General features: G+C 41.0%; 1 protein-coding gene across 3 annotated transcripts in view; it reads left to right on the top strand.

Moving 5' to 3' along the window:
• The window catches only part of Ncapd3 (non-SMC condensin II complex subunit D3), an 82233-nt gene that overhangs the window by 26888 nt on the left and 42485 nt on the right, over positions 1–12860 (top strand). For all 3 annotated transcript variants that reach the window (XM_075966475.1, XM_075966477.1, XM_075966478.1), the window contains 3 exons: positions 4777–4850; positions 5687–5821; positions 8279–8499. In XM_075966475.1, the coding sequence (XP_075822590.1) occupies positions 4777–4850; positions 5687–5821; positions 8279–8499 (430 nt within the window). The remainder of the gene's footprint in view (positions 1–4776; positions 4851–5686; positions 5822–8278; positions 8500–12860) is intronic.

The raw sequence follows: 12860 nt of genomic DNA, 5'->3' as shown, positions 1-12860 counted from the left end.
GATGGACTTGATGGATATCTATAGAGGTTGGCATAGTTACATCACAGCTTGAGAGTTCTGCTTTCTTTGTTGTGCATCTCCCAGGACTGGAGTCTTACAGATGAGACAGATGTGTTGTAAACAGCCAAGTCCACTGGGTACTTCCTCTCTAATTACTCCTTTAGTCTTTCTTGTTAATAATGTATGGGTATGGGAGCAGTCTATGCAATAGCCCCTTTTAAATGTGGTGTACAGTGTTCTTGCTTCTCTCTACTTTTGCTGTAGGAGTGGATAACTGGCAGCTCCTTCTCTCCAGCAATGTCCACGTGTATCATCAACTTGAGCTTTTCTCTCCCATAGTCCTTGAGTTAAAGTGTCCACTGACCTTCAAGCAAGAGCAACTTGGCTACAGAGCTGGATGTTTTCTTTCCCTAACTGGGAAAGGAGCTCAGAGGCAGAGCATTTTATATAATATAGTCAAAGTAATAGTAATAACAATAAGTATAAAGTAGAAGCCAAGTACCACTTTCCATACCCATATTTCATACCCCAAATTCTAACAACAGGAATAGTGGAATAGGAGTATTTATTGGATTAGTGTGTGTATGTGTTTAGGCATGCTTGTCACGATGGGTGTATAATGAAGGTCACAAGAAGTCAGTTCTCTCTTCCACCATGTGTGTTCGTTGGATTGTACTTAGGCTGTCAAGCAAGTGTCTACCTGTTAGGCTATCTCACTGGTGCCCCAAACCAGAATATTTTATTTTAGACAGTTGTGAACCATCATATAGATACTGAAAATTGAAACAGCGTTCCTGAAAGAGCAGCGAGTGTTCTTAACCATCTTTCCAGCCATAAACAAGTAAGTTTTGAAAAATGAGTGAACAGGAAAGGGAGAAGAAATGGGAAATGAAAAGCAAAACAAAATCTCGACTATTCAAAGTGTGGAAAGGGAGCAAGTAGGGGAAAGTTAGAAAGTGAAGTTCATAAGTATGTTTTTAAAGAAAAGGAGGAAGGTATAGAGTGGATAAATGATAAGGATCAGAAGGAAAAGTCCCAGCATCAAAAAATAATAGAGAGCTGGGATGTTGCTTAGCAGGTAAAAACACTACCCAAGTTCAGTCCCCAGAACCCATATTTTTAAAAAAGCTACGTGCAGTGTGTGTATGTGTAACCCCAACATTCCTAAAACAAAGTTCAAGATGGACACAGGAGACTCGCCCAGAGTCCCATGGCCCAGCTAGCCTGGTATGCAACCACAACAGAAATGAGAAACCCCGCTTCACCCGGATAGAAGCCTTTAGAACACTGTATCCCCAGTGATGGGAAGCTGCTGCAGCCCCTCACCTGTTTATCGCCCACGTTAAATGTGGACTTTCAAGGGGGCACCCAAGAACCAATGCCCAGCTGGGCTCAGTTTTTAGTCTGTCACTGGGATGAGTCAAACAAATCTTTCGTGGAAAATCTATTTCCTCTCAACCTTCTTGAGTTATTAATTGGGTCAAACTCTTAAAAGTCAATAACCGCTTAGTAAGAAAATGAGATTTACTGATGTATAGTGTAGATCATGGGAGAGAGAACGCAGTGCAAAGTAATCAGTGGGGACATAGATTTACATAGTTGTAGTTGTTTCCTTTTACTCTAGCCCCACGCTGGAATGCCAGAATGTTGTTGGTTGTGTTTATTACTCTGACTCTTTGCTCTTTTGCGGGCCCAACACCTAGCTTCCAAATAAATCACTCATGTAGACTTATTCTTACTTATAAATGCTCAGCCTTAGCTTGGCTTGTTTCTTGCCAGCTTTCCTTAACTTAAATTACTCCCCCCACCATCTTTACATTTTAAACAAATATTCCAGGGCATAAAAAAATGTAACATTCTATAAAAAAAAGTAATATTCTATAGCTGTAGTGCCTGCCAGAAAGCTACCATGTTTCCTGCCATGATGATAATAGACTAACCTCTGAAGCTGTGAGCAAGCCCCCAATTCTCTTATAAGAGTCATTTTGGTCATGGCGTCTCTTTAACAGCTATGGAATAGTGACTGTGGTGGTTTGAATGTAATTGGCCCCCATATGCTCATAGGGAATGGTAGTAGTAGGAGGTGTGGCTTTGTTGGAGTGGGTATAGCCTTGTTAGAGGAAATGTGCCATGGTAGGGATGGGCTTTGAGGTCTCATTTATGCTCAAGCCACGCGTAGAGTTTTAGACCACTTTACTGCCTACAGCATCAAGATGTAGAACCCTCAGCTCCTCTCCAGCACCATGTCCCACCCAATTAAATGTTTTTCTTTCTAAGAGTTGCTGTGGTCATGGTGTCTCATCCCAGCAGTAGACACCCTAAGATACTAAGACATTTCCTAAACTCATTCCAATAATTTTTGCTTGTTTTGCTTTATTTGTGGGATTCTTGGGATTTTCTGTATAGAAGGCTAAATCTCCTACAAATAGAAATAATTTACTTGTTCCTTTCCACCCAGATTCTTGTTATTTATTTTTCTCACCTAATTGCTATAGCTTGACTCTCTAGTACAATGGTTTTTTTTTGGATTTTTTTTTTTTTTTTGGTTTTTCGAGACAGGGTTTCTCTGTGGCTTTGGAGCCTGTCCTGGAACTAGCTCTGTAGACCAGGCTGGTCTCGAACTCACAGAGATCCGCCTGCCTCTGCCTCCCGAGTGCTGGGATTAAAGGCGTGCGCCACCACCGCCCGGCTCTAGTACAATGTTGACTAGAGATGGAAAGTCTTGACTTGTTATTTGTCTTTTATTGGGCAGAGCTTTGGTATTCACTTGAGTATGAGATCAGCTGTGGGCTTTTGCAGGATAGCCAATGTCTTTGAGAGGAAGTTTCCTTTTGTTCCAAATTTGCTGAATGTTTTTATCCTCAATATTGCAAATGTTTTTCTTTATATATTAAGGTGACTGTAGTTTTCCTCTTTCTTCTGAAGCTATGGTATTTTTACTCATTGATATTTCACATTAGAATCAATATTGAATTCCTGAGATAAACAGCAGACATAATACAATCTTTTTTAAATCTTGTTCAGTTCAACTTGCTAGTATTTTGCTGAAAATTTTGGGACTGTAGTCTTAAAAGTACTATTCTGTTGAGGTGTCTGTGGTTTTGCTGTCAGTTATAATAGTGTGGTATTATGGGGGGAGTATTTTTTTCTCTTCTACCTTTTGATCATTGGTGAACGATTTGCACTCATTTTTGTGTCATTTGGTGGAATTCCTACTAAAACCATCAGGTCTTTGGCCTTTGTGTATATGGTGTGAGATTCTTTTATGACGCTGAGTTTGTTTAGAGATGTCATTGTTTTCTTTCTTTTGTTAACTCATCTTTAAACGTCAGTCTTCTAAACACTTGTTCATGTCACCAATTCGTTAGCATAACATTGTTCCTGTATCCCTTTGTGCTCCTTTTTTCTATCTGTAAAACTGATAGGAATATCATAATGTTGAACAGCTCATTTTAGCAATATGAATACTATTGTCTTTGTCAGTCTAGCTAAAACTTGCTAAGCTTGCTAATTTTGTGGGTACTTTCAAAATGTTACTTGGGCTTCATTGAATTTTCTCTGTTCTCATGCCCTATTCTTGAGATGCCGCCTTATATCTCTAAGCAGTTTCCATCTTTGACTTGGGGACCTCTGAGGGGTTGCTAAGCCCCTTCCATAAGTCTTTGATATGAAACCATGTTCATATTATTATCAAGGTATCATTTATTCTCCATACCTTGATCTTCTCACAAGAGTAAATTGACATTTCCCAGAGCTCCCATAATGTGTGGTTATAACACGTGACAGGCCAAGTGTCAGAGTGTACACACAGGTGAAACAGCGCCATTCTTATATTGTAGAAAGAATAGCTGCTTTTAAACAAGTTATGTATAGTGCATGTCTTTTATTTCATTTATTTAAAAACTTTATTGTAATTGTGTATCTGTGTGTAATGGAGTAGATAGGCCACAGCGTGGTGCACATGTGGAGGTCAAAGGTCAACTTGGGAGAGATATTTCTCTCCTTCCTTTACATGGGCTTTAGGGACTTCAACGAGGTTGTCAGGTTTGCATGACAAGTCTCTGTGCCCACAGAGGCCTCTTCCCAGCTCCTCTCACCTCTTTAATGAATTATTGAGTGTTCTGAAAACATTCTGTTTAGGTTTATAATTTATACCAAAGACATAATCTAAACTCATTTAAGTGCTTGGTAATTCCAGAGCCTTTCTAGTAGAAAATTGAACGTTGACACATATTACCTCATCTGATATTTACAATGTCTCTGGGTTTTGATGAGTCTTACCAAGCAAAACAGAAGTAGTAAGCAATTCATTCAGAGTTGAAGAGGTCTGTTGGAGCCACGGCCCAGTAATTCACACGGTGCTGCTCTTCAGGAGGTCATCCCCAGTTCAGTTCCCAGCACCCCTCGGATGACCTGCAGCTGATTTTGATTCTGGTTCCCAGGGTTCTGATGCCATCTTCTGACCTCCACAAGCACCCCCTACACACACAATATTTATGTATTATTACATAAATAAGAATTAAAATGAATTTTTAAAAATTCATTTAGTGGTAGGAGCCAGGATTTAATATCAAATTCCTAGATATTCTTAAGTTAATGCTTTTTACAGTGAATGCCTAATTATTCAGATTTTCTTTTTCAAGACTTTTTGATAGTCTCCTTTCTTAAAATTTAGAATAACTAGTGAGTCTCTAGCCAATCCTGTCTACTTGTGTTGTGACACCTTAGGCATGCCTGCTCTTTTCTCAAGACTGTATTCTCTGGTGTCATCAACAGAGAGATGCTTCATGGAAATGCTGAGAAAAAGGACCAAGGACGAAAAGATCAACGTCAGGAAGTCTGCACTCCAGGTGGGCTTTCCTCCTTAAACACACTTTACACCCAAAAACTCGGAATACCATACTCATTGCGTATTGCTTAACTCACTTTTCATACTTTACCTTGGTTCTGCCATTTATAAACTATAGAAGAACTACAAGAATTTGCTGATTTTTAAGCTTTCAAATTTACTTGGTGGCTTTTGAAGACATACAGCTGTTGTGGAGTGTGTATACTTACCTATAATGCCAGCTCTCAGGAGGCAGAGGCAGGGATCTGAACTGAAGCAAGTTTTTTGGCCAGTCTGATCTACATAGTGAGTTTCAGCTCAGAGCAGGGCTACACAACAATATAAAAAAAGCCCAGCTTTTTATGTGTATTTCTTTGAACTAAGAGACCGTAGATGAATCTCAGTAAGTTTGTGAAATTGGTTGTAAAGCTGTAATGTTCAGTTTTCTCTAGAGAGAGTCCTTACTTTCTTCCTTCCTTTTTTTTTTGTTTTGTTTTGTTTGTTTGTTGATTTTGGTTTTCAGCTTTTTTATTTGGTTGGTTTTGGGTGTTTTTAGTTGTTTTGTTTTTTTCAGGATAGGGTTTCTCTGTGTAACCCTGGCTGTACTGGAACTTGCTCTGTAGGTTAGGCTAGCCTCAAAATCAGAAATCCACCTGCCTCTGCCTCCTAAGTGCAGGTATTAAACGCATGTGCCACCACTGCCCAAGAGAGTCCTTTCAAAAGGTAGACTGCTATAGGGAAATTGGGTTGAGCCATAATCTCTAAAATATTAAAAACTACAAACTTGAAGTGTTTCTTTGCCTGTGTTTACTTTTTCTCTGTGTGTCCCATAGCCACCACTCATGCTGTACCTTCCAGGTGTTAGTGAATATTCTGAAACACTGTGACATCTCGCTCATGGAGGAGGACCTGTTCATCCTGCAAGAGCATTGTCGAGACCCTGCCTTATCTGTGCGGAAGCAAGCCTTACAGTCCCTTACAGAACTTGTTATGGTGAGAAGTATCATGCTGAGTATAAATGCTTAGTGCCTTGCATCAAAAGCAGCCGTGAGCTGGCTTTAATGGTTCACACTTACAATTAACATTCATAAAAAAGGCAGGAGGAGTACTGTGAAGTCGAGAACATCTTTGTCTAAAGTATATTTTGATGATTGATTGATTGATAGATAGATAGATAGATGATAGATAGACAGATAGAGATAGATAGATAGATAGAAGAGAGAGAGAGAGAGAGAGAGAGAGAGAGAGAGAGAGAGATTGATTTGAAGTTGGAGCCTTAGGGCTAGAGCATGTACTTTGTATATATAAAGTGCCTGAGTTTAGTCGCCAACAACAAAAGTGGGCAGAAGTAACTCTACATAATAATTACCTGTTGCTAAATGTTAAATAACATTTTAGAAATTCAGCTGTGCCCACCTGAGAACTAAATACCAACCACCGGGGAATAACAAGTGTCTTTGGCAGATGACTTTCTTTTTTAATTGAACTAAGAACTCATGCTAAACAATGTTGTGTCACTTCCTGATTTTATCTTAAATCTCTACTAGAAAAAGAAACTAAAATTTTTTAAATTGATTCTAATTTTTATTTATGTGTGTGTTCTCATGTCTGTGTCAGTGTATGTAAATGTGTGTGCAGGTGCCCACAGGGGTCAGAGGCCCACAGTACATTGTGAGACCAGATGAGTGCTAGGAATTGAACACCAGTCCTCTGGAAGAGCAGCCAGTGCTCTTAACCACTGATCCATCTCTATTACTTTTTATTGCTGTGATAAAACTCCATAGCTAAAGCAACTTAAGGAAGAGAGAGCTTCTTTTTGCTTATGGTTCCAGAGGGCAAGAGTCCACTGTGGCAGGGAGGCACAGCAACAAGTAGCTGGAATTGTGACGATCAGGAAGCTGAGAGAGCACATCTTAACGAAGAACAAACTGGAAGTGGGGTGTAACTGGAGGTTTCTCTCCCATGTGCCAGTTCCCAAATAACCAGGCTGAGGCTTAATATTAATTGCAAACTGTTTGACCTATTAACTCAGGCTTATTATTAACTAACTCTTGCAACTTAAATTAATCCATTTCTATTATTCTACATTTTACCAAGAGGCTTGTGGCTTAATACCTCACATCTTGCTTCCCCAGCAACTGCCCCTTTTCTCTCTGAATCTCTGTTTGGATTTCCTGCCAGGCTGTATTCTCCCTGGCTATTAACCAAATCAGCTTCTTTATTAACTAATGGTAATAAAAGGTATTCACAGCATACAGAGGGGCATCCCACATCAGTGGGGCAAGACTGTAAACCCTCAAGTCTGAAAGCCTACCCTGACCAGTGACATATGTTCTCCAGCAAGACTGTACCCTCCCCACTGTAACCTCTCCACGCAGCTCCAGCAACTGGAGGGGAAGTGTTCAAATGCCTGAGCCTGAGGGACGTTGCTCGCTCTAATCACCTATACCATCTCTTGAGCCCCAGAAACAGAAACTTCAAAGTCATATTGGTTGATTAAATTCAGGTCTAGATTAACTTTTTGTCAATTAAGATTTGTAGCCAGGAGGTGGTGATGCATGCATGCCTTTAATCCCAGCACTCTGGAGGCAGAAGCAGGCATGCTAATCTTGAGTTCGAGACCAGCCTGGTCTACAGAACAAGTTCCAGAATAGCCAGGGCTACACAGAGAAACCCTGTGTCAGGGAGAAAAAAAAAAGATATGTAGATATTACCAGAAGAGCATATTCATTAATATGGTATATAATTTATTTCTCTCAATTGACTATTGAAGAATTTTTAAAGGATTATTATTTTTTATCAGAGAAGGCATTAAAGAACACATACTTTTAGGATTTGTTTTTACTGCTTAAGTGTGTGTGTGTGTATGCATCCATGTGAGTATGGGCTTGTAGTGCCCATGGAGAACTGAGCAGGCACAGACAGTTGTGAGCTGCCTGGCCTGCGGCTGGGAATCCAGCTCAGGTCCTCTAGAAGAGCAACAAGTGCAGTTAACTGCGGAGCCAGCTTTCCATCCCCAGCAGTACATATTTTGGCTTTTTCTGCCAGCACATTGTCCTTGGAGTAAATATTTGTTGTTCTTGAATAACCAAAATAATATTGATCACTAATAATAAAATAATGGCTTTAATTTATTAGTTTAAATTTAATATGTATTGATTTATCATAAGGGGGAGGTTGCGGATTCTCAGGATATCTGAATGTTGATTTCTTTTTCTTTATGTTTTATTTGCAGTTAAGTACAATTACTTATTTGTTTGCTTGGGTGTAGTGTCAAGTATTATACCCAGGACTTTGAGCACACAAAAAAATGCCCTCTAACATTAAAGTGTAGCCCTACCCCTGTAGATGTGATTATATTTAGTGTGTCTGCTGAAATGTTGTTTGCAACTTCATTGGCTTGTACCTAGACCTGTGTTAGATCTTCTGCTACAATGTTTTCAACCTTAGGCCCAGCCTACTTGTGTGCCAGTCCAGAAAGCCTGGTTGATGGGAGTCATCCCAGTGGTGATGGACTGTGAAAGCACGGTGCAAGAAAAGGCCTTGGAATGCCTGGACCAGCTTCTGTTGCAGAATCTTAAGCATCACAAGAAATTTCACAGTGAGGACAGAAGCCAAGTGCTTGCTTGGGCACTACTTGCTCTCCTTACTACGGAAAGCCAGGGCCTCAGGTACGTTAACTGTATCATTCAGTTTCTCATAGAAGGCCATGTGCTGCTCTTTGTTGTACTGTGTTTTAAAGAGTTTATTTTATGTGTATAAAAGGTGTGTGTGTGTGAGAGAGGGGAGGGAGGGAGAGACAGAGAGAGAGACAGAGAGACAGACGGTCAGTACTTGAGGAGCCAGAGGTGGCATTGGATTCCCTGGAACTAGAAACTATAGAGTTGTGTATGCTTTTTGAGCCATTGTGTGGCAAGTCCTTTTAACTACCTGAGTTATCTTTCTGGCCCTCATATGGTGTTTTAATAATAATTTTTCCGTTGACATCTAAAGATCAGTCGTCTAGATTCTTAGTGTATGTATGTGAAGACCCTTTTTTCTTGTTCCTTGTCAGATCTCAGCACTTCTGTGGTAAGTGTTTTGGTGGTGCCGGGAGCACTGTGCTCCCTCCCGACTCCTTTCCAGTTTCAGACTGGCTCTGTTCAGTGCAGAACACAGGGTGGCACTGGAGCATCAACATCCCACTGCCTGCTGTTAGGGGGCTACAGCTTTTCTTGTTTTTTGTTTGGTTTGGTTTTCTGGTTTTTTTCGAGACAGGTTCTGTAACTCCCTCTATAAACCAGACTGTCCTCAGACTCCCAAGTACTGAGATTAATGTCCTCCACACCCAGCCTACATTTTCATTCATAAAAGCTAAACCTTATACGTTTTAATGAGCTAGTGGGTTAGACAGCTCTGTGCTTTTGTTTCTGTTTGATAACATTGAGAATGGTGGACATTATACTGAGGAGTTAGGATCTGCGGTGGTACCTTGACTACAGTGATCTTATGATTGGTTTGTATTTAGATGATAGGACTGCTTTTTTCTTTTCTTTACATCTGCTTGTCACACAAGAGACAGACTTTTCCATGTAGTTATGCAACAGAAAGTAATCGATTGCCTTAAACTTCTGCCCTATAGCCTTTGCAGAGAACTTCTTTCTGGACCTGAGTTTCCTCATTTTCAAGAGCAGATAATGGGTTACTTGATATCTTTCTTCATCCCTTTGGTATTAAAACTTTACCGCTAAAAATTCATTCATGTGGTCAGCGCTTTCTCGGTCCCACCTACGCTTTTGTTGATGATCCTTTGGGGAGAGGCTCACTCAGCAGCACAGCCTACTTACTGCTTTCTCACTCTTGTTTCGGCCTTAGTTTCTTCTCCTGTTGCTGTGATAAAATACCCAGACAAACGTGACTGTAGGAGGAAAGGGTTTGTCTCGGCTTCCTGTCCCGTGTTATGGTCTGCCAAGATGGCGAAGTCACGGCAACAGGAGCTTGAGGGGGCTGCTCACATTGTGTCCACAGTAAAGTAGCAGAGAGCAGCAGAGGTCTGTGCAGAGCTCTGTCCCCACTGAATGACCGTCAGTGAATGCAATCTAGATGATTCCTCACAGACATTCTCAGATGTTAACCTTAGTCTAATTTCCTCATAGGTGATTCTAGATAGTTATCCCCGAGTCTTAGGTGTCCAGGGTTGCTCGATTTGAAATAATAGACTCCTTCTCAAGATGACTTTTAAAATTTAGTTACTTTTTAACTTAACTAAACATTGAGCTCATTGGTAGTTCATGTTTTCCTATTTATAATGTATATCAACATGATATCCCCTAAACATCCTGTGATATCCATTCTCTAAAACTTGATAGGACGTGACTACCCTTTGAATGCCTGTTTTTCAAGTACAAATACTTGTGGTTATGAGTATTTATAGCTTCATTTCAGTCCCATTTCTTTATGTTTTTAAACACACAGCTATCTGATTTCAAAATGAATAAAAATAACTGCCAAAAAGGAGGCTGCTATTGCTCAGACTCAGCCTTCAGCCTGCCACATCAGCACCCAGCCTAGATGCATTAAATAGGTGTCACAGGCTTCTCTGTATGTGTCACCACAGTGAGAGACTATCACTACTGTGCCAGCAGCTTTAGTCAGCTGGACACAAACTAGAGTTATCTGAAAGAGGAAACCTTAATTGAGAAAATGTCTCCATGAGATCCAGCTGTAAGGCATTGTCCTAATTAGTGGATTGATAGGCGAGGGTCCAGTCTATTCTGGGTGGTGCTGTCTCTACGCTGGTAGTGGTCGTCCTGGGTTCTATTAGAGGACTGAGCAAGACAATAAACAGCACCCCCTCCAGGTTCCTGCCATTTCAGTTCCTGTCCCGATTCCCTTTGATGATGAACAGCAATATGGAAGTGTAAACCAAATAAACCCTTTCCTCCCCAACTTGCGTTTTGGTCATGGTGTTTCATTACAGCAATTGAATTTTATTTTAAAAAATTGATTTTATTTAAAAAAAGGGGGGAGTACAGTCCTAGATTTTTTTTTTCAGAAATGTTAAATGTAAAGTTTTAGTGGAGGTGGTCTCTAGTGTTTGCTAGGTGTTGTGCGACAGCATAACACAGTCCGGGTGGCCTAAACAGTAGATATTTATTTCTCTCAGTTCTGGAGACTGCTGAGTCCCGGGAAAGGTTCTTGCAGCTCTGCTTTCTCCTAGGCCTGCAGAGAGCCCTATCTTGCTATGCTCCCAGAGTCTTTTCTGGAATCTGTAATGGTCCAGTCTCATTTTGTAAAGACACCTGTCACATTTGACTAAGGTGTGTGCTAGTGGCCTCCTCTGAATTTTATCAGTTCTTTTATAGGCACGAGCTGCAAACGCACTCACATTCTGAGATTACAGGTGTTGGGCCTTGAAGATAGAGATTTTAGAGGGGCACAGATCAGCCTTTTACACACTTCTAAGGGTTTCTAAAGGGAAACCATTGCATCTTCTTTTCAACCCTGAGCCTAAGGAGCTGCAGGGTGATTCTGTGTTAAAATGATTGCCAGCAGCTGCTGTGGCTGCATGTTTTTCTTTTAAAGCTCGCGTTGAGATGAACTGACATATATGAGTATCATGAGGTGGGGTCCTGTAAGAAGGGCTGGGCAGCCAGGGCTGTGCCTCTTTCAGGACTGGGCTATCTCGTTCCACCTTTGTGCATTTGTGCTGTGTGAGCACCCTTGCTTTCCATGGAGGATGCAGCATGTAAGGCACTAACTACCGTGGAGCAGAGAACACCCTCAGCATACACGAAACCTGCAGCCTTAACCTTAGACTTCTGAGCTTTCAGAACTGGGAAAACAGAGTCTGTTCTCAATTACACATCCCCAGGTGTTGCTGTAGTAACTCAGAAGCCAGACTAAGATGACACCATAGAAAACATACAAAGGACAGATTGAAAACTGTAACCCAGACGAGGGATGGTCCACCAGTATTTACTAATGATTCTTTCCCAGGAGATGAGTTCTAACAAAAAACAGATGAGGTGAAAAGCAATTCACAAAAGTTGAAGTGGAGATGAACAATAGACAAGAGATACTGAATCTGATATTAAACTTCTCTAACAGTCAACAGAGTTAAAAATAACACAAGTTTCAGTTGGTTAAAATGTGAGGCTTGACAGTCCCTACTGTAACCAAGTGTTCCTGAGAATTTGAGAAAGTGGCAGTTTTGCGTGCTTGGGGAGTGCATAAATTGTCAAAACCTGCTTAGAACACAACCCAGCAATGTATATTTCAAGCAAAAGGAAAGCTTGTTGTTTTTTATCCCAGAGCTGTGTCCTCCCTTCCTGTCTGGCATCCCAGCCTACCCAGGCAGGGTCTCTTCTGTCTGGTCTGCTTGCAGTCCACTCCTGACCTTTCTACATGCTTGACCTTTTCAGAAAGCATCAGAAAATGCCCGCTTATTGTATCCCTCGATGGTTGCTTCATCTTTGTCTCTTAAGTTTTCCACCATGTGCATGCTGGGTCTTGACAGTCCCACTCTGCTCCCCACACAATCTGTCCTGCATACAGGTACCTCTGCGGACAGCAGGTTCTCTCTATGAGATATCCACCTTGTTTGATCTTATTTGTCCTTAGATTTTCCTTTACTTATCTCTGGCAGTCTTCCTTGTATTGTCCCCCAATGTGTTAGGGTTCCCTAGAGTAAAAGACTTAGAGAATATATATATGTAGGTATACACATACACACACACACACAGTTGTAATTTTAAAAATGACACCAGGAAGAGAAGTCACGCCATGCAAGGCTCACATAGGAGGTTTATTGGAAGAGGAAAGAGAAGGGGACAGAGGGATGCAGAGACTGGTCCCTGGGGACAAAAATGGCAGTCAAGAAACAGACAGGAGGTGGGCAGACCCACATTTTAAAAGGAAATATAGCAAATGTGCATGGGAGATGCTCTTAGTGACTGCAGCTGAGGACATCCTGTCAGGATCCTAAGAGCAAGGCAGTACATATGCCTGAATACTAATACACACAGAGGGGATTTATTAAAATAACTAACAG

The sequence above is a fragment of the Microtus pennsylvanicus genome, chromosome 3 (assembly GCF_037038515.1).
Source record: "Microtus pennsylvanicus isolate mMicPen1 chromosome 3, mMicPen1.hap1, whole genome shotgun sequence".
Classification (NCBI taxonomy): domain Eukaryota; kingdom Metazoa; phylum Chordata; class Mammalia; order Rodentia; family Cricetidae; genus Microtus; species Microtus pennsylvanicus.
Note: the sequence above shows the minus strand (reverse complement) of the source record. Positions and strands in the feature narration are given on the sequence as shown.